Below are 23,440 nucleotides of genomic sequence, written 5' to 3' on the forward strand. Positions count from 1 at the left end.
TATATATATATATATATATATATATATATATATATATATATATATATACACTGAGTGTACAAAACATTAGGAACTAGGGCTGCACGATTAATCGAATTCTGATTGAAATTGCGATATTGACATGTGCAATATCCATATCGCAAGAGGCTGTGATTTTCTCCTTTCTTTGACACTCCGTTAAAACAACAAAAACTAGGCTACGGTACCTCCTCCAATGAAATGCGCTAGACTTCGTTCATTCAGTGTCTTCATGCACAGAGGGTGCCGACCAATCACAAGTGGGCTCTCTCACTCTCTGTGTGTCATACACATGCTAACCAATCACAAGTGTCCCCACAGAGCGCGCTTTTAGACGCTGATGAGGAGAAAAGAGAAAGGGCTTGTCGGAAAAATGAGTGCTGCTGAGGAGAGCGTTGATTTGGTGGCCAAGAAGGGGGCATCCTCTGTCGTATGGCAGTATTTCGGCTTCAAACCAACTGATGTTACCCAAACGCAAGTCTTGTGCAAAAAGTGCATCCGAGTTGTTGCGATAACTAGAGGCAACACAACTAATTTATTCAATCATTTGAAAAAGCACCATCGCCCACTTTATGACGATTGTATGATGAAAAAAGCACCCGCCAGCACGAATGTGCCCCCGCCACAGCCAGCCAAACAGGCATTGCTTAAAGATGCGTTTTCAAGTGTAACGCCTTACGAAAAAACATCCAAAAGACACATAGAAATCACAGAGGCCATAACCTACCACATAGCCAAAGACATGGTGCCAATCTACACAGTAAGCAAGGACGGCTTCAAGAAGCTGATTAACAAATTGGACAGAAGATACAAGATTCCATCTCGGACATATTTCTCCAAAGTCGCGATCCCTGCAATGTATGACAAAATTAAGCGACAAGTTGAAACAGAGCTCACACAAGTTGATTATTACGCGACAACAACAGACCTCTGGTCCAGTAGAACAACCGAGCTCTACATTAGTTTAACTGTTCATTTTATTGATGAGGACTTTCAGCTTCAAAGTCGGTGCCTGCAAACGTCATACTTCCCAGAGGACCATACGGGAGAAAATATCGCTATGGGGTTGAGAGAGGCTTTAGCCACCTGGGGCCTGAAAGAGGAGAAGGAAGTTTGCATCACTACTGATAACGGGGCAAACGTGGTCAAGGCTATCGCGTTGAATGACTGTACCAGGCTCCAATGTTTTGGCCACAGACTGCAGCTTGCAATTGGTAAGTGTTAGGCTACATGTTTTTAAGGCACTTTTATCATTTCAGTTATAATAATGATTGAGCCTACACATACATAATTACACAATCATAAGCTTCTGCAGCCTATGGCTGCCTGAATAATATTATCTTAGGTTATTTAAGAACTCAACTCATAATAGTAATAGAAAATAGGAACTCATAATGTTATTAATTAATTAATGTTTAAACCCTTTGCGGTCCATTTATTCAGCGTGTGTCAGGCGCGTCAGGTCCAATTTACTTTCACACGCGCAGTTTATTTTAGATGCGCTGTTTAAAAGTTTTTTTTTCAGAGTAAAACAGGTTTAAAAGGCACTGCATATCAACAGAACACTCAGTACTGCATCTCCAGCCACGCCCCACCCTTTGTTCGCTATATTTTTCACATATGCCAAGAAATAAATAATAATAATAATAATAATAGTCGTGCATACCGATAAATCATCTCCTGATCACTCGTTTTATCACCAAACTCCTCAATAATGCGATCCAAGTCATTATTTTATTACTATAACATCTCAAAAAGCTCTGCAAATGTCCGTTATATTCTCTGAGCACTGGATGCAGAAGCTGCTAGCTTGTTTGCTTATGGGCGTGTTATCTCTGATGCTGGGGGCTATGACTATTCATGAGATACGCCCTTTTTTTTCGACTTAACTCGGCTCCTATCACTCTCACTCAGCCATTGAATGGTTTTCTCGGCTTTTTCCGGAGAAAAAACGACTAGAGACCTGTTTTTTCCGTCTTTTTGATGATGTCGGACAGGGTCCGACATTGGACCAGAAAGAGTTAAGTGCTGCGCTTATAGCAAACTATATTTTAATTATCATGTTAAAAATGAGTTGTTAGGTGTAATAATCCTATCTATTATAATATGTATTTAAGGTCTTAATCATTGTGTCATATTTATTTCAGAAAATGCAGTGAAAGATGATGCCCGCATTGACCGTACTGCAGGCCTTTGCAAGAAGTTGGTGGGAGCCTTCTCTTACAGCTGGAAGAAAAAGAGGGCACTGGGTGAAGCACAGAAGGAGCTCAACCTTCCAGAGCATCTACTTATCACAGAATGCCAAACAAGATGGGGATCCAGACAGATGATGATAGAGAGGGTGCTGGAGCAGAACTCGGCCTTGTCTCAGGTCCTCTCTGGAGACAAAAAGTCAAGGCACCTGATCCCATCATGGCAAGACATAGGAGTTCTGGAATCAGTCAGCAAGTCCCTGAGCCCACTTCTGGAGTTCACGGACACTCTGTCAGGTGAAGAGTATGTCAGCGTATCTTACCTGAAGCCAGTTCTTCATCTGTTCAACACAACCCTGCTGGCACCGGAGGAAGACGATGAGGAAGAGGAAACAGAACTCACAAAGTCCATAAACACAAAGATCTTGGACTACTTGAACAAGAAGTATGAAGACCCTGGCACACAAGAGCTTCTGGACATGGCCTCTTTTCTCGATCCACGGTTCAGAATGGAATACGTCAGTGTGAACAACGTCCCAAGCACAAAGAAAAGAGTGACTTCAGAGATGGAGGAGACAGCATGCAAGGTGAATATGGTGACCAGAGTTGGCAGGATATAAGATATTTCATAACTATACTATGTTAACTTATTTCTTGTGGGTAAAGTCTAATGTAATTATGTAATATATATAAATGGTCTCTGTGGATTTTATGATGATACACTGTGAAGCCAATTGCCTTGAGACATTTTAGATGTTTTACAATCTGTACTCTATTCTGGGAAATGAGGCCTTCTGTGACTGTGAGGATAGAGCCAGCAGATGAAGGTCCAAGTGAGGAAGCAGATGCAAGTCCATCCCCTGCAAAGAAGGCCAAGAAGTCATTGGGCAGCTTCTTCAAGACCAAGGACAAAACCACAGCCACGAACCCCTCTCTGCACCTACAGCAATCCACAGAGGCCGAACTGAACAGCTACCTGCTGGCGCCATCCATCGACAGCGAGGCAGATCAACTGGCTTGGTGGAAAGTTCATCAGATCAGCTTTCCACTGGCTCCCGAGTGGCGCATCCAGTAAAGGCGCTCCTCGCAGGATGTGCTCTATAGCCTGGAGATCGCTGGTTCGAATCCAGGCTATGTCACAGCTGACCGTGACCGAGAGTTCCTAGGGGGCGGCCACAATTGGCTGAGCGCTGCCCGGGTAGGGAGGGCTTAGGTCTGCAGGGGAATCCGCGGCTCACCACGCATCAGCGACCCCTGTGGCCGATAGGGCGCCTGTGGCTCTGCAGCGGAGCCGCCAGATCTGTGTTGTCCTCCGGCACTATAGGTCTGGTAGCATTGCTGTGGATCTGCAGTGCGAAAAATGACGGCTTGGAAGGAGCACGTTTCGGAGGACGCGTGTTTCAGCCTCCGTTTCCTGAGTCGGCGGGGGGGTTGCGAGCGGTGAGCCGGGGATACAGATAATAATTGGGCATGCTAAATTGGGGTGAAAACCGGGGTAAAAATAATTGGCGACGACTAAATTTATAAAAAAAAAAAAAGAAAGATCAGCTTTCCACTACTCTCAAAGCTGGCAAGGAAGTATCTGTGCATCCCCGCTACCAGCTCACCATCAGAGAGGGTATTCAGCACATCGGGCAACGTAGTGACATGTCATCGCTCATGTTTGAAGCCAGCTATGGTTATCATGCTGGTCTTCCTAGCAAAAAACCTGTAAATGCTTTAAGATAAAGCTTGAATACAATTTTGATGTTAATTATTTTAAGTCATTTGCTTTCCTTTTTAACGCTGTATGGTTGACATGCTGGCTTTCTTGCAAATAACCTGTAATTGCTTTAAGATAAAGCTTTAATATAATTTAAATGTTATTTATTTTACATAATTTATATCACTTTTCACAACTTTGTTACAGCTGTATTTTCCAGCCCCAGTTTAAACACATTACCCATAAATGAAGCACATTTAAGTTTGGTTATTACTTAGTGACATCATTTCAGTTATATTACCTAACAATGTCTTCAGGGGCAGTCAAAACAAACATTTGACTAACCAGGAGCTGGTGGACATTATTTTGATGTTAAGAAATTCAATAAAACAATGTTGGAAAATATTTGGTTTTGTATTCAGTTAGCACAGTATGTATTTATTCCTATGATCTCATTTTAGAAGCATTGTCCCCTACCCTGACACTTGTTTTAACCATGTCTGATTGCATTTTTGAAGTTTTCACCCAAGTGTTTGAAAATCGCAATTCATAATCACAATTGCAATATCTGGCCAAAAAAATCGCAATTAGATATTTTATCCAAATCGTGCAGCCCTGATAGGAACACCTTCCTAATATTGAGTTGCACCCCCTTTTGCCCTCAGAAAAGCCTCGTCGGGGCATGGACTCTACAAGGTGTCGAAAGCGTTCCACAGGGATGCTGGCCCATGTTGACTCCAATGCTTCCCACAGTTGTGTCAAGTTGGCTGGTAGTGGATCTCTACTCTGAATAGCTTGTTCCATCTCATCCCACAGATGCTCAATTGGATTGAGATCTGGTGACTGGGCAGGCCACTGCAGTAAGCTGAATTCACTGTCATGTTCGTGGAACCATTCCTGGACAATCCTAGCCTTGTGGCATGGGGCATGATCCTGCTGAAAAAATCCATTTGCAGATGGATACACTGCTGCCATGAAGGGATGCACCTGATTGGCAATGATGTTCAGATATCCTGTGGCATTCAAACGTTGCTCCACTTTTATCAAGGGGCCCAATGTGTGCCATGAAAGGAGGAATTACATCTTTAAATTAAATCTGGAGTTGCTTTAATCAGAAAATCAGAAAACATTGCAGCTTAAAGCATTACAGCTGCGTGTATTTTTCTGATAACAAGCTGAAACTTGGAGCAGCTGATTCAAATTCTGCAGCGTTCTGAGACACGGGGGAGGGGCGGAGCCCGCAGCACAAGCACAAACAAACAAAAGGCAGGCAGTCTTCCCAGTGACAGCGTGTGGAAGTGACAGCGTGGGAGAAGTACGAGTGGACAAATTGACACAGTTAGAAGCAGAAAGGAGGAATTACATCTTTAAATTAAATCTGGAGTTGCTTTAATCAGAAAACATTGCAGCTTAAAGCCTTACATCTGCGTGTATTTTTCTGATAACAAGCTGAAACTTGGAGCAGCTGATTCAAATTCCGCGGATTTCTGAGACACGGGGAGGGGCGGAGCCCGCAGCACAAGCACAAACAAACAAAAGGCAGGCAGTCTTCCCAGCGACAGCGTGTGGAAGCGACAGCATGGGAGAAGTACAAGTGGACAAGTCAACACAGTTAGAAGCAGTTTGAAAGCAGGTTGACAGCTGCAGAAGCTAAACTGAACTTCCAAAAAAGAAAAAAAACAACAACATGGTCTTCAAGCCAGTAATCTGTGACAACTGCATGATGTGGGAAATCCGAGAAAACCCAACAGAGCTCAACCAAGTTTGTGTAAAGTGTTGCACGATCCAGGACTTGCTTAAATGATTAAGCCTGCTAGAAAAGGAGCTGGAGGAAATGAGACAGCAACAGGAGCTTGAGGAGCTGACACACCCACAATTCATGGAAGTCTGCACCCCTAGCAGACTGAAAGCCACCAGGGAGATGGAAGAGACCCAGCTTCGAAACAGTTGGGTTCATATAGGCAGAAGCAGGGAAAAAAAGGAACTTCGTCAAACACAACCACCATAAATCCAGACATCCAACAAATTTGAGCCACTTCAACATGACCAAAACCAACATCAAGAGAATGAAAGAAACAACATCCAGGTCCCTATAAACAGTGCTGACAAGGCAGCAAAAAGAAGGGAGGTCATGATTGTTGGGGACTCCATATTGAGAAACACAGCAAGTTCAGTTCGCAGTTTGGACCCCCTTACTACAACAGTGTGCTGCCTTCCAGGAGCCTCTGTCAAGCACATCACTGAGAACGTGGACAGGCTCCTAGAATGAACAGGAGTCGACCCGGTAGTAGTCGTCCACATCAGTACAAACAACATTGGAAGAGACAGACCAAGATCCCTGCAAAACAAATTCAGAGAGCTAGGAAGGAAATTAAAAGACAAGACCAAAACTGTGGTATTTTCTGGGATACTGCCGGCACCTTGCAAAGGACCATATGGACAGCTGGAAATACAAAATCAAAATACATGGCTAAAATCGTGGTGCACACAGGAAGGCTTCACCTTTCTTGAACATTGGAGCACATTCTACAACAAGGACTATCTATATAGGTGGGACGGACTGCACTTAAACAGAAAGGGAACCAATCTACTTGGAGAAAGGATCCTTGAGGAGGTCCAGAAGCATATAAACTAGAAAGGAAGGGGGGAGAAAACAAAAACAAACAGAAAACAAAAACAGATAACATCAAAATAAGGGCAACAACTCAGGTAAGACAACTATTAAATGTATTTATCTTAATGCTAGAAGTCTCAGAAACAAAATGTTAGAACTTGAAGCTACTGCACTAACAAGTAACTACGATGTGATAGGTGTTACAGAAACTTGGTTGTCTGAGAGTGATGGAGACAAATATAATATTAGTGGGTACACACTGTATAGGAAAGACAGGCAGGACAGAAGAGGCGGAGGGGTAGCGCTATACATAAGAAATAGTCTTGAAGTCCAGGTGTTAAATCAGGACAAAGAAAATAATGCAGAATCAATATGGGTCAGAATAATGGACAAAAATTCAAAGGGCATAATAATAGGAGCATGCTATAGACCACCAAATTCAGACGCTGAGCAAAATAGTCTGTTATACAATGAGATTCGAAATGCGTGTAGAAAAGGAGAAGCCATACTAATGCTGAATTTCAACTTCCCCCGTATAAAATGGGAGAACCCGGTGGGGAGCACGACGGACGAAATTGAAATGGTGGAAATGACAAATGACTGCTTCCTAACACAATTTGTCAAGGCACCGACTAGAGGGGAGGCATGCCTTGATTTAGTCTTTTCAAATAATGAAGACAGAATAACTAAAACAGAGGTCAGAGAGCCATTGGCAAACTCAGACCACAACATGGTCTCATTTAAAGTATTTTTTAAAACCCCAAAAGAAATGACTAAAGCTAAGGTTTACAATTTTAGAAAAGCAAACTATGAAGGTATGAAACAGAGACTAACAGAAGTAGATTGGAGTAAAATAGAGAAAACATCCACAGAAAAAGGATGGCTGTTTTTTAAAAATGTAGTACTAGATGCGCAAAACAATTACATCCCAAAAGTAGACAAATCTAAATCTAAAACAAAATGACCAAAATGGTGTAATAGATCAATCAAAAAAAATATTCAGCGAAAAAAAGCAGTTTACAGAGCGTTTAAAAGGGACCAAAAACAAATTACACAGAAAGAGTACTTGGAACTGCAAACACAAGTCAAAAAGGAAGTTAGAAAGGCCAAGAGAGAGATAGAATATTGCTAAGGGGGCTAAAACCAATTCCAAAATGTTTTTTCATTATTATAACAGCAAGAGAACATTCAAAGAGGAGGTTAAATGTCTAAGACACAAATGGCAAAATCATAGATGAAGAAAAAAAAAATAGCAAATATATTAAATGATTACTTTTCATAGGTTTTTACAAAGGAGGACATGGAAAACATGCCCCACATGTCGACCTGTTCCTATCCAACTTTAAATAACTTTAGCATAACAGAGGCAGAAGTGTTAAAGGGACTAGGAGCTCTTAAAATAAACAAATCCTCTGGGCTGGATGAGATCCTCCCAATAGTACTCAAAGAAATGAAAGAAGTTATTTCCAAACCGCTAACCAAGATCATGCAACAGTCTCTTGACACAGGGGTTGTACCGAAAGACTGGAAAATAGCAAACGTAATACTGATCCACAAAAAGGGAGACAAAACTGAACCAGGTAACTACACACCAATAAGCCTGACTTCTATTATATGTAAACTTACGGAAACTATAATAAGATCCAAAATGGAAAATTACCTATATGGTAACAATATCTTGGGAGATAGTCAGCATGTTTTTAGGAAAGGGAGATCGTGTCTAACTAACCTACTTGACTTTTTTGAGGATGCAACATTGAAAATGGATAATTGCAAAGAATACGACATGGTTTATTTAGATTTCCAGAAAGCTTTTGACAAAGTCCTGCATAAAAGATTAATTCTCAAACTGAACGCAGTAGGGATTCAAGGAAATGCATGCACATGGATTAGGGAGTGGTTAACATGTAGAAAACAGAAAGTACTGATTAGAGGAGAGACCTCAAAATGGAGCGAGGTAACCAGTGGTGTACCACAGGGATCAGTATTATGTCCTCTGCTATTCCTAATCTACATTAATGATTTAGATTCTGGTATAGTAAGCAAACTCGTTAAATTTGCAGACGACACAAAAATAGGAGGAGTGGCAAACACTGTTGCAGCAGCAAAGGTCATTCAAAATGATCTAGACAGCATTCAGAACTGGGCAGACACATGGCAAATGAAATTTAATAGAGAAAAGTGTAAAGTATTGCATGCAGGCAACAAAAATGTGCATTATAAATATCATATGGGAGATTGAAGACGAGAACTATGAAAAAGACCTAGGAGTTTATGTTCACTCAGAAATGTCTTCATCTAGACAATGTGGGGAAGCTATAAAAAAGGCCAACAAGATGCTTGGATATATTGTGAGAAGTGTTGAATTTAAATCAAGGGAAGTAATGTTAAAACTTAACAATGCATTAGTAAGACCTCACCTAGAATATTGTGTTCAGTTCTGGTCACCTCATTACAAAAAGGATATTGCTGCTCTAGAAAGAGTGCAAAGAAGAGCAACCAGAATTATCCTGGGATTAAAAGGCATGTCGTATGCAGACAGGCTAAAAGAATTGAATCTATTCAGTCTTGAACAAAGAAGACTACGCGGCGATCTGATTCAAACATTCAAAATCCTAAAAGGTATAGACAATGTCGACCCAGGGGACTTCTTTGACCTGAATAAAGAAACAAGCACCAGGGGTCACAAATGGAGATTAGATAAAGGGGCATTCAGAACAGAAAATAGGAGGCATTTTTTTACACAGAGAATTGTGAGGGTCTGGAACCAACTCCTCAGTAATGTTGTTGAAGCTGACACCTTGGGATCCTTCAAGAAGCTGCTTAATGAGATTCTGGGATCAATAAGCTACTAACAACCAAACGAGCAAGATGGGCTGAATGGCCTCCTCTCGTTTGTAAACTTTCTTATGTTCTTCTTATGTTCTTATATATATATATATATATATATATATATATATATATATATATATATATATATATATATATATATATATATATATATATTGTAACAAACTGGTGGGGTACCCTGCAGGTTACTCCTTTGCTGCTTCCACCGACTGGCACAGACACGTAGAACTTTCAGGCAAGTAACTTTTATTTACAATATTCAGACACCAACACTTTCATTTTATAACTTATTGCCCTGTACGGGTCACTTAACTGACTCACTTCTTCGCCCCTCTCTAACTATTTCAGAATACCGTGTCCTGCAGGCCGAGGCCTGTACAAGTCCTCCCAGGAGGGCTGAGTCTATGGAAAGGGGTCACCGTAGGCTCTCCCAGCGGTAGTAGCTTTGTATTCCAAGTAGTCAGACGGGCTCCCTCGACTGGCATGTTTCTGCAACACGGGTAAGTATCCACAGACTCCCCCTTGCTGGAGTCTCTCTGCAACACAGGTAAGGACGGCGCCGACTCCCTCTGCTGGAGTCTCGCTGCAACACAGGTAAGAATAAAGAAGACCCCCTCTGCTGGAGTATGGAACGAGCCCCTCTGAAGAAGGGCTCCTGGAAGGCCACTCCTGTGACCCACCTCCAAAAGACGTACCCAACAGTGTTAATGAATAATATCCAGACTGTGGGGAAAGGACCCCGGCAGCCAATGTTCTAGTAGATTCCAGAACACACAGGAGCATCCCAGTCCACGCCCAATGTCCACACACCTGTATATAATGTGGTTCCTGTACGTCTCACAATAAACTACGTCCTGCAAACCAAACTGTTGCCTCAGTCCACTTTTTCCAACCCGCTGCTCCTGCAGCGCATGCATGCACAATTTCCCTTCGGGTCCCGGGTATTTTACACAGTCAAACAGACGGCAGCTGTGACGGTGCCCAACCGTCACGGAAGCTGCGGAACTGCTTCAAACTCAATACTGTGGAGAATAGACAGTAGTTGTGACGGTGCCCAACCGTCACGGAAACTGCGGAACTACTTCAAACTCAATACTGTGGAGCTGCGTTTATCTAAAAACGTTTCATCAAAATAAATTAAACTTGTCGAAACAAAAGACTACCTCACCAAGAGGAAAACGCTCACAGTTTACCAAAACAAAACTCTTATTCAAACCAAACAAAACGTTCACTTTACCTTACAATACTTTGTAACACACTGTTTACTTTCTGGGTACTTTTCAGCAGGACGATCCAACGGTGCTCCCCACAATCACCCCCTGCTGCCTGCCCTACTTCCTTATATACCCCAGGAACCCCGCCCTATCCATTAGTGCTCAGGTTCCTGGGTGCTGTTTGTTTTTTTTTTGTTCTTTTTTAAAAGGCGCCGCTACTCTTTCTTACAATATATACAGTGCCTTGCGAAAGTATTCGGCCCCCTTGAACTTTGCGACCTTTTGCCACATTTCAGGCTTCAAACATAAAGATATGAAACTGTAATTTTTTGTGAAGAATCAACAACAAGTGGGACACAATCATGAAGTGGAACGAAATTTATTGGATATTTCAAACTTTTTTAACAAATAAAAAACTGAAAAATTGGGCGTGCAAAATTATTCAGCCCCTTTACTTTCAGTGCAGCAAACTCTCTCCAGAAGTTCAGTGAGGATCTCTGAATGATCCAATGTTAACCTAAATGACTAATGATGATAAATAGAATCCACCTGTGTGTAATCAAGTCTCCGTATAAATGCACCTGCACTGTGATAGTCTCAGAGGTCCGTTTAAAGCGCAGAGAGCATCATGAAGAACAAGGAACACACCAGGCAGGTCCGAGATACTGTTGTGGAGAAGTTTAAAGCCGGATTTGGATACAAAAAGATTTCCCAAGCTTTAAACATCCCAAGGAGCACTGTGCAAGCGATAATATTGAAATGGAAGGAGTATCAGACCACTGCAAATCTACCAAGACCTGGCCGTCCCTCTAAACTTTCGGCTCATACAGGGAGAAGACTGATCAGAGATGCAGCCAAGAGGCCCATGATCACTCTGGATGAACTGCAGAGATCTACAGCTGAGGTGGGAGACTCTGTCCATAGGACAACAATCAGTCGTATACTGCACAAATCTGGCCTTTATGGAAGAGTGGCAAGAAGAAAGCCATTTCTTAAAGATATCCATAAAAAGTGTCATTTACAGTTTGCCACAAGCCACCTGGGAGACACACCAAACATGTGGAAGAAGGTGCTCTGGTCAGATGAAACCAAAATCGAACTTTTTGGCAACAATGCAAAACGTTATGTTTGGCGTAAAAGCAACACAGCTCATCACCCTGAACACACCATCCCCACTGTCAAACATGGTGGTGGCAGCATCATGGTTTGGGCCTGCTTTTCTTCAGCAGGGACAGGGAAGATGGTTAAAATTGATGGGAAGATGGATGGAGCCAAATACAGGACCATTCTGGAAGAAAACCTGATGGAGTCTGCAAAAGACCTGAGACTGGGACGGAGATTTGTCTTCCAACAAGACAATGATCCAAAACATAAAGCAAAATCTACAATGGAATGGTTCACAAATAAACATATCCAGGTGTTAGAATGGCCAAGTCAAAGTCCAGACCTGAATCCAATCGAGAATCTGTGGAAAGAACTGAAAACTGCTGTTCACAAATGCTCTCCATCCAACCTCACTGAGCTTGAGCTGTTTTGCAAGGAGGAATGGGCAAAAATTTCAGTTTCTCGATGTGCAAAACTGATAGAGACATACCCCAAGCGACTTACAGCTGTAATCGCAGCAAAAGGTGGCGCTACAAAGTATTAACTTAAGGGGGCTGAATAATTTTGCACGCCCAATTTTTCAGTTTTTTATTTGTTAAAAAAGTTTGAAATATCCAATAAATTTCGTTCCACTTCATGATTGTGTCCCACTTGTTGTTGATTCTTCACAAAAAATTACAGTTTCATATCTTTATGTTTGAAGCCTGAAATGTGGCAAAAGGTCGCAAAGTTCAAGGGGGCCGAATACTTTCGCAAGGCACTGTATATATATATATATATATATACTGTATATATCCTGTGTGTATATATAGATATAGATAGATAGATAGATATACTTTTACAGATAAAATATACATTTGTGGCAGAAATCCTGCATTTATTTATTTATGTATTTCTTTAACCCTCATAGACACGTTGGAAACTGGAGCCCAGCAATAAAACAACATATAACTAACAATCGAGTAAATGAATGAATGAAAATGTGCATATGAACACATTACTTAGCTTTTCCTTTTACTTCTGGCCATTGTTTGGTATAATGTGTTGTTTATGCTATACAAAATGGATAAAGATGTCCAATGCACACAGCTGTTTCCTAGCAAGTGAAGGCACAACTGTATTCTGGATGCTGTAGTTTATTCTTGGAACATGTCACAGGCACAAAAAATCTATAACATCAAGGTTACCTTAAGGCCAGTGGTTCGGTACTGCACTGAGTAAGTGTTATCAGTAAGCAATTGCTTTGTCCAAAGTGACTGCGCTGACAGCATCAAGAGATTCTTTTTTTCTGTTTTATTGAGAAAAATAAAATGGATCCTTTGTTTAAATTTATAACCACTGACTATACAAGCGTGTTATACTAATGTAGCAGTATCATATTTTTACAGCTACCCCCACCAACAAAGGGTCCTAGTGCTGACTATAGTTAATTATTACTTAAATGTTTTAAGTAATGTAATGTAATGTAATGAGCACTGTGCTTAACTATCCTAATTAAAAAAAAAAAAAAACAGCACATTAAATCTTTTCACTGGCAATCCTATAAATTGCCAAGTTTATTTTTTTTTCAGTTTGAACCGAGTTTTGGTTCATCTTGTTCACTTGCATGAGGTCCTTTTGAAAACAGTACAGCCTTACTTAAAACTTCAATTTTAGATGCCTTCACCCACAAGATGCATAGATGTAGCAGGAGAGCATGACTGAATTCTCATCTACATACAACAAATCATGTACAGCCTGCTATGTGTACTGCAAGAAAACAGGTTTCCAAGTGACACAAGTACAGAAATCCAGAAATTGATTGGTGATGGTGCAACTAAATAATTGCTTAAATTCATTTTGACTAAGAATTTAAATACAGTACAAAAAAGGATACTGTTAAAAACAATTTCGTGAAAACAGTAAGCAACATCACTACATTGGCATCACAAAATTATATTGACCAAGCATAATACAAAATGTGTGCCTTACATCAAATAGTATCCTGCCGATGCCATTGCTGTAATTCTTGGATAATTTCAGGTCCAGTTTGTCAGTTTTTTTGTACAGAGGCTTTACTTAAAAATGTGGTTGTGGCATACAGATAAAGTATTAATATGCTGCTTCATGATATGCATGCAAACATATTTTGTTGGCAGTCATAGTAATCAATTTAAAGAGCTTATTAAATTAACTGTTCTATACAACTGTTCTATACATAATAATCGATTATTAAATGAACTGTTCTATACAAACACTAGATTACAGGGTCTCATATATCTATTCTTCATGTACACGGGGAAGTAAATATACACTGAGTGTACAAAACATTAGGAACACCTTCCTAATATTGAGTTGCACCCACTTTTGCCCTCAGAAAAGCCTCAATTCGTCGGGGCATGGACTCTACAAGGTGTCGAAAGCGTTCCACAGGGATGCTGGCCCATGTTGATTCCAATGCTTCCCACAGTTGTGTCAAGTTGGCTGGTAGTGGATCTCTACTCGGAATAGCTTGTTCCATCTCATCCCACAGATGCTCAATTGGATTGAGATCTGGTGACTGGGCAGGCCACGGCAGTAAGCTGAATTCACTGTCATGTTCGTGGAACCATTCCTGGACAATCCTAGCCTTGTGGCATGGGGCATTATCCTGCTGAAAAAATCCATTAGCAGATGGATACACTGCTGCCATGAAGGGATGCACCTGATTGGCAATGATGTTCAGATATCCTGTGGCATTCAAACGTTGCTCCACTTTTATCAAGGGGCCCAATGTGCGCCATGAAAACACACCCCACGCCATCACACCACCACCACCAGCCTGCAATGTTGACATGCGGCATGATGGATGCATGTACATATGTGGTTTTTTCCATACCCTAGTCCTCCCATCAGCGTGAAACAGCAGGAACCGGGATTCATCAGACCAGACAATGTTTTTCCAATCCTCCAGTGTCCAGTGTTTTCGTTCCTTAGCCCACTGCAACCGCAGTTTCTTGTGTTTTGCTGAAAGAAGTGGAACTCTGTTAGGTCGTCAGCTGCCATACCCCATTCGTGTCAAGTTACGACGAGTTGTGCATTCTTTTATGGGTCTTTTGGCACCAATGTTGTACTGGACTGTCAGCTGACTAACTGTAGCCCGTCTGTTGCTCTGCACAATTCGTGTCAGCCTCCTTTGGCCTCTTTCATCAATGAGCTGTTTTCGACTACTGGCCTGTCATTGGCTAGATGTCCTTTGGGTGGTGGATCATCCTTGATACACATTGGAAACTGTTGAGTGTGAAAAACCCAGCAGCGCTGCAGTTCTTGACACACTCAAACCGGCGCGCCTGGCACCTACTACCATACCTTGTTCAAAGGCACTTACTGTAAATCTTTTGTCTTGCCCATTTACCCTCTGAATGGCACAAATACATAATCCATGTCTCAATTGTGTCAAGGCTTAAAAATCCTTCTTTAACCTGTCTCCCCTTCATCTACACTGATTGAAGTGGATTTAACAGGTTACATCAATAAGGGATCACAGCTTTCATCTGGATTCACCTTGTCAGTCTATTTCATGGAAAGAGCAAGTGTTCCTAATGTTTTGTACACTCAGTGTGTGTGTATATATATATATATATATATATATATATATATATATATATATATATATATATATAATTATACAGGTGTGTTAAATATAGTGTTTAATCCACTGAAGCTTCTTGTTGTCTTTTTTCCAAATCATCATGAAAAAACAGAGGAGTCAAGGTTTCTCTTCAATATTTTCCTACACCTGCTGTGAGAATCTGTCAGACATAGTGGACTAGTCAAGTTAATTTTTAACCATGCACTATATTTTCAAGGATCAGTAGGTCAAGGACAATGTTGTGTATCTTTTTTCTATACTCCTGAAGGAACTGTAGACTGTTATACAAGATTTGTTTTGACAACCATGTAATCAGTGTTTTTCTGAAATTTCTTTTAAATAAAATATCTTACTGTGCCACAATGTGTAGATCATTATTGATCCCTTTTCCTATTAAACAGCTGAATAACATTCCACGTACATTCATTGTAATTACAGTCACAATAGCTGGAGTAAAAGATGAGGCTGCCAATGTTTTCTCATGTCTCACATATCATAATTATATCATAATTGGTGATAAAAGACCTCACACTGTATGTCAGTATGCTTTTACATACGTTTTCATTTCCGCTAGTCTTTTTAATTAGCTAGCTAATCTCAACAAACTGAAGAACTCAGCAATGTCAACACGGTTTTCTGACCTGCCTCAAGGAGAAGATGCTTAGGCTTTAACATTCATTGTCTAACCTGTCACCATCATCATTCTTATTGTCTTGAACTGTTTTTCAAGATAAGTCCAGTTTTTAAAAGAGATGCATGTTTAAAGAAGTGTTCTTGACCATGCATGTCTCCAAGGCAAACAATGTGTTAATGAAATTCAGGACATGCAGAAGAAAAGGCACATGAAAATCTTCTCCCAAATGAAATGTTGTAAATAAAATAAACAAAAACTTGCAAAGAATTGTTAATCTTTTTAAACCTGATCAAATGATTGAATCTGCCATTTAGTATTACCACAGTGACCTGCATGTTGCAGTGGCAATGTTGCCACTCGTGATGCAATTCAAAGAGAAATGTTATATACAGCTACTATTGCTCTTGCCCAAATACATGATTATTGTATAGTAAACACCTTGTTGCAAGCTTTAAAGCTCCCTTTTGTATTTTCCTTATTAATATTATTATTACACTGGTACTGGTACTAAAATTAAGCCATTTTGTTTCCACGGTTGGTACCTTGTGGTAGAAAAAACACTCAGGTATATGGTACAGTAGGTATTGTATATTTCTTATTTCTTTATATATATAAAATAGATGGGCTTCAGTGAGTTACAGGAAAATAATTTCATCCAGGGTTTCTGTGACGTCATAAATTACGAGAGCGAAGGTCGAGCAATTTATAAACTGTCACAGAAACCCGAGATTGAATTGCTTTCCTGTGACTAACTCACTGAAGAGGCCCATCTATTATTTTTTTTTATAATACATGGATACCCGTGTGATGCTAATATTAAAGAAGACGAGGTTCAGCAGTACAGTTCTGGGTTTTTTTTTTTAAATACAGTACAGTCCGCTTATAAGAATCACATCCATCCCGGGTGTTTTGATTCTTATAAGCGGATGATTCTTTAAAGCGGACCGATATGATTACTGTGGTGCAGAATCAAACTTAGTATGAGAATAAGAGCTTGTTCCCTGTAGTGTAATGGGTTGACCACTAGATGTCACGAGTTCCCGCATGTATGCATGCCCACGTAAAATCCACAGCTGCTTTCCTTAACAAATTATGGATAATAATCAATTGGTTAACTGCTTGTTAAAGTTAATGACACCTCGATAGAAATGGCTTAGCCGATAGCTTTATGATGGGGGTATAGAGGCGTAAGAAAGCAGAAGTAACAAAAAGAAACAAAACTTGAGTAAGAGATCTAGTGTTTGTTCTACACGAAGTACTGTTAGTTAGTGCTAGAGCTAGAGCTAGGTTTATTTTGTTTGTTTTATTAGCAGTTGTTTCGCCACCACAGTGTAATAAAAATAAAACCAAGACCGGTTTAAAACTCCAGTCAAGACTCCAGTCTGATAATTTACACTGTTCTCGGCCACTCTGTCACATCACAATTAGCAAAGGTATGCCATCAGCAGTTTAAATATAGTATACAGATGTCAATGGTGCTCAGTCATTGAGAACAATACAAAACAAGTCCTCGTGGGTAAGCAGCTTGTTATGTGATCACAGTTATGTTTACTCAAGGCTGCTGAATCCTATTTTACTACTGTATACTTGAGAAGCAATCATCTCGTGAGGGTGCCTAGTTTAACTGCCGTGCGGTGGTATGTGTAATGACCTTTGAATTAAAATGACACTACAGTATTTTACTGTCGGGACTGCCACTGCATTTAAACATCTATGGCTTACTTATCTTCTGTTGTGATGCAAATCTCACAGTTTTTCATTAAGCGGAGATGCAAGCTCTGCAATCCCCCCGCCCCCTCCTCCTCCTCCTCCTGCTCTTCCTCCTCCTCCTCACCATGCTGCACCGCAATCCCATTCCCTCTACATGCATATCACACAACACTGCTGTGCTCAGTATGTATTCAATGAATGTGTATTCACTTTATTGAAACACATTTTCACTAACATAGAACCCCCCAAAAAACATACCTGCACAATGTAGTGGTGCAGTCACATTTGATTACAAACAATGCAGTGTTTCCTGCATCATTGCACTATCCACGCTGCATACATGCCTAATCATGCAAGATGTGATCAAATTCAAATTCAAAAACAGCTTTTATTAGCTGTACACGTCATTGCACTTGATCAAGTACCATATTACATGTAGTCAGTTTGCCCCGAAATTATTCTTATAAGCGGATTGCTTGATTCTTACAAGTGGATTACATTGGTTGGTATAGGAATGATTTTGTCCCAGTGGTTTTGATCAATATATGCAGGTGATTCTTATAAACGGACTGCACTGTAGTGTTTTTCAGTGCTGTACAGACGTTCTATTTCATTATCCGTTTAGTTTACCAGCTTTACATCTTTTTTTTAACATATTCTCATTTTGTTGATCATTTGTGATCATTTCTGTACTGTGGGTGTTGTCGAGTGATTGAAAACGAGACATTTTGTAATTGAATTGAAAGTGATGGTCTCGAGGATTCGAATGGGTCAAAGTTCAAGTATATTTTCCTCTAGAGGAATTATCACTTTTTGACGTCATTACTGTGGTATTATAACTTTTTTTCGAATGGTTCAGGATGCAAATATAGCCGTCATCCATATATTATATATATAATACAAAGATGAAGGCTATATTTGCATCCTGAGTCATTCGAAAAAAAGGAATAATAGCACAGTAGTGACATCAAAATGGCATTTTCGTCTGGAAGATTATACTTAAACTTTGACCCATATTTGACTTGTGTGCACCCCGAGACCACTTTCAAACACAAAATGTCTTGTTTTAAATCACTCGACAACACCCACAATTTGTGGTTTTTAGGCACTTTTAACAAATCTGTCTCTGTGAAGATTTACAATCATCCTCCACCAACGGGAGCACCAAACAAGCGAGCGAGACAAATAATCTTCAAATCTGACAGTGACTAAGAAAACAAAAAAAAGCATACCCCATTGAAACACCTTTTTCTTAAAAATCTGTTATTTTTTGCAGTTCATTATATACCCAGTTTAATTCACTGTTCCTGAATTATCAAAAAGAAAATTATATTTAAGAGTCTTTAATATTAACTTAATGTACGTTATTATTATTCATTCAATTCACTTGCAATTTGAACCCTAACACCCGTTTATTGTCTTTTTTTATTACAGATACTAATAAAAAATAATCAAGGTCTAGTAGTTTATAAACTGTCACAGAAACTCACTGAAGCCCATACATTATATATATATATATATATATATATATATACAGTGACTTGCAAAAGTATTCAGACTCCTGACCAATTCTCTCATATTACTGAATTACAAATGGTACATTGAAATTTCGTTCTGTTTGATATTTTATTTTAAAACACTGAAAGTCAAAATCAATTATTGTAAGGTGACATTGGTTTTATGTTGGGAAATATTTTTAGGAAAAATAATAAACTGAAATATCTTGCTTGCATAAGTATTCAACCCCTGTGCTGTGGAAGCTCCCAGTTTACACCGATGAAAGAAATTGCCCTAACGAGGACACAATTACCTTAAAAGATGCAGTGTTGTCAGACCTTGAATAATGCAAAGAAAATAAGTTCATATTCATTTTTAAACAACACAATACTAATGTTTTAACTTAGGAAGAGTTCAGAAATCAATATTTGGTGGAATAACCCTGATTTTCAAGCACAGTTTTCATGCATCTTGGCATGCTCTCCACCAGTTGTTCACATTGATGTTGGGTGACTTTATGCCACTCCTGGTGCAAAAATTCAAGCAGCTCGGCTTTGTTTGATGGCTTGTGACCATCCATCTTCCTCTTGATCACATTCCAGAGGTTTTCAATGGGGTTCAGGTCTGGAGATTGGGCTGGCCATGACAGGGTCTTGATCTGGTGGTCCTCCATCCACACCTTGATTGACCTGGCTGTGTGGCATGGAGCATTGTCCTGCTGGAAAAACCAATCCTCAGAGTTGGGGAACATTGTCAGAGCAGAAGGAAGCAAGTTTTCTTCCAGGACAACCTTGTACTTGGCTTGATTCATGCGTCCTTCACAAAGACAAATTTGCCCGATTGCAGACTTGCTGAAGCACCCCCAGATGAGTCCAATTTTCAGCTTTGCCCAACACCTGGTCGTCTAATGGTTAGACGGAGACCTGGAGAGGCCTACAAGCCACTGTGTCTCGCACCCACTGTGAAATGTGGTGGAGGATCGGTGATGATCTGGGGGTGCTTCGGGCATATCTAATATGGCTGCTTGACCATCACACCTTGTTCAAAGTCAGAAATGGCATCAAACTTGGTTCTACCAATGGCTCAAACTTTTATACCTGCTACCTTTGGTAATTTGCAATTCAGAAACAACTGTCTTGGTACAGTGCACTGGCTGCTACTAAATGGGAGGATGTTGTACACAAATGTATATACTATATAAATATATTAGGGGTGCACCGATAATTGAACATAAGAACATAAGAAAGTTTACAAACGAGAGGAGGCCATTCAGCCCATCTTGCTCGTTTGGTTGTTAGTAGCTTATTGATCACAAAATCTCATCAAGCAGCTTCTTGAAGGATCCCAGGGTGTCAGCTTCAACAACATTACTGAGGAGTTGGTTTCAGACCCTCACAATTCTCTGTGTAAAAAAGTGCCTCCTATGTCCTGTTCTGAATGCCCCTTTATCTAATCTCCATTTGTTACCCCTGGGTCGACATTGTCTATACCTTTTAGGATTTTGAATGTTTGAATCAGATCGCCACGTAGTCTTCTTTGTTCAAGACTGAATAGATTCAATTCTTTTAGCCTGTCTGCATACGACATGCCTTTTAATCCCGGGATAATTCTGGTTGCTCTTTTTTGCACTCTTTCTAGAGCAGCAATATCCTTTTTGTAATGAGGTGACCAGAACTGGTGACCAGAAATTGGTAGTCTATCGGCATGGCGCCGATATAAAGAAAGAAAACACAATCGGCTATCTGCACTTTTTGTTATTTTAGGTGATAATGGACACTGATATTCATGCTTGAATTTCTTCCAGCACAGAATTTAATGTTTATTTTGACGAGCTTACTAATGACACAAGAACAGACAGTAATTTTCCTTGCAGTACTGTGAAACGTGCAATCAACCTGCAGTAAATATGTCTGAAGACAACAATAGAATAGCTGAGTTGTGTGCAGCAAAACAGACTTGATGCTGCATTAAATTAAACAATGAACTGTGAGTAGAATATTATTCTGCTGCTTTTTTTTTTTTTTTTTTTTTTTTTTTTTTAGGTTGAATCCTAAATAACATTAATGGTTTAAGTTATTATTATTGCTTGAACAGATCTCATGAACACAGGAAAGGCATTTGCTTGAGTTGCAGCAAATTGAACCCTAACTCCAGCCTGATGCAAGGGAAGCCCTGGCCACATTGTCTAGCATTTGGTACACTAGACACAGGTGGAAACTCCATTCTCTACTACTTTTGCTCCTAATTTTTTGCAAAAATACAAGGTTGGTAACAGGTGGATGTGTTTTGTATATCGTTCACTGAAATATAATCCATATATTGTATTTTAACAAACATGCTTCAATTAACATAAACCTTCCTAGCATACTGTGAGAAACAACGTCCTCCAGGTACATGCATCTCCATACACAACTGTTTCATATATTGAAATGCAGCTACAAAACAACGGGCTAGGTTCACTCCCACTCTACTGATTTATTTGAAGGAATTCAATTTGAACAGCAAGTGTGCCCATTTCATTACTGCACAGATGTCATTAGCCACCTTTATATGTGCACAAACTGCGGGGTATGTTATGGGCCCAGTATGCTATTGTGTTCCAGATATTGATTGATTTGGCAGCAGGCCAGCCTCTCCAACAGCTTAGATACAACCAGCAGGACAAACACTGTTCAGCATGTATTGAAATCTCTTCTCCAGGGCTGTCAGCCACGACCCCCTGGCACAGCTATCAGTCACAGAGGGAGGTGAGCCAACCTGAGGTGATCCCTCCATCCTAAATAAAATTAGGCCAAAACTTGGTTGGTTGAAACAGTAATGTCAATGTTGTTATTTGGACCGCACAATTGGCACATCTTAATAACTGATAGCTGTTTGTCACTTTTAGAAACTAGGAAACTGCAGCAGCTGGCAGACCGAAAAAAATACAAATACAGATTACATTGATATATTAATAAATACATGTTTAACCTAATCATAAGCAGGCAGTGAAATTCAATCCCTCCCCTATTCAATGATATGCATTAATAAGCTGTGCGACAAAGTATGGTGGCCCAGTAAGTTAAATAAATGAAGTGTGTTTCTTATTGTGTTTACACGATCATGGTCCTTAAAGGGTTAATCAAAGATTACATTTTACCAAAAACTATAATCCCACAGTTCACTGCAGCGATGATACATTTCTAAGCAAACAAGTCAAGTGAAATGAAAATGATTTTTTATCAAAAGAAAAGTAAGACAAATAATTGCAAATAAAATAGGAGTTTAGTTCTATATTAAACCCCACTGTCAGGTTGTTATAGACTGCCACACAATAATTGTGTGATCAAGGGCAACAGAGGGACTGCTTTTGTTTTGTGTTGATTAATTAACATGTTTTATTGAATTGAATTAATACCTAACAACTTAAAATTTCTTAAAAGGCATGCACTCTGTGTATTGGCACACCCCCATTGGTAGTTACCTAGTCATTTCCATGTTATTGCATTATGCATGTCCAGTAATCTAAAGTGTTACTAAAGTGTTTTATTCCTAGCTTAACATTTGCTCTTGCACTTGCTCCAAGCCCCAAAAATGTAACTTAAATCACTAAGCTAGGTAGGAAATGTAAAAAAATACAACAACAGGCTTTCAAACTTTTATTTTGTGAACCATGAAACACACACAATTTGCCAATTAATCCTTATGGTGAATTCGTTTTTTACTGTCATTTTCTGGAACAAAACAAAATTTTTTTTTAGTATTACAAGGTTGTGATACGTGGGTCCCAACCAGAGCTGCCTTGAAACACATACAGAGTTTACAGAGCTGTGCATGGCTGAACTGAGTTTAAGAAAATTAAGCTAAATAAATCACCATCAGAAAAAAAGCCTTTTCAGATAGTGCAGAAAAATACCAGATACAAAAACTCTGTCACATTGGCAAATATGAGAAATATGGCAAATATGACTATAGATATGTACCCAAACAAATTAATTTTCTGTGCTTTGTTACTGTGACCATCCTGGAGAATTTGTAAAATGTTTTTATGTCTGTAGGTATGGCAACAAGCAGAGAGAATATTTATTAATTCTTTCCAATGGGCAAAACTCCTCTTATTAAAAGAGTGAAAGCCTAATTTCAGTAAAGCGTTTTGCTAATTGGCTCCCAGAACTACACAGACTTTCTTAATTCTCTCCCCGCTTCTCTTTTCCCCTGTAGGATTGTGTTGTCTTAGTTGATTTGGCATGGGCTCTGGTCACATCTCCCAATTCTCTTCCATCTGACGACTCAAACTTCATAAGACTCATTTTCTG

General features: G+C 39.8%; 1 protein-coding gene across 1 annotated transcript; it reads left to right on the forward strand.

Annotated features, from left to right (window-relative positions):
• Nucleotides 1–391: 391 nt before the first annotated feature.
• Nucleotides 392–2,830, forward strand: LOC131737954 (E3 SUMO-protein ligase ZBED1-like). The gene is made up of 2 exons (XM_059030390.1): nt 392–1,232; nt 2,166–2,830. The coding sequence occupies exons 1-2, from the start codon at nt 392–394 to the stop codon at nt 2,828–2,830; spliced, it is 1,506 nt and encodes a 501-aa protein (XP_058886373.1).
• The last annotated feature ends 20,610 nt before the right edge of the window (nt 2,831–23,440 follow it).

Source organism: Acipenser ruthenus, chromosome 9, assembly GCF_902713425.1.
Source record: "Acipenser ruthenus chromosome 9, fAciRut3.2 maternal haplotype, whole genome shotgun sequence".
NCBI classification, from domain to species: domain Eukaryota; kingdom Metazoa; phylum Chordata; class Actinopteri; order Acipenseriformes; family Acipenseridae; genus Acipenser; species Acipenser ruthenus.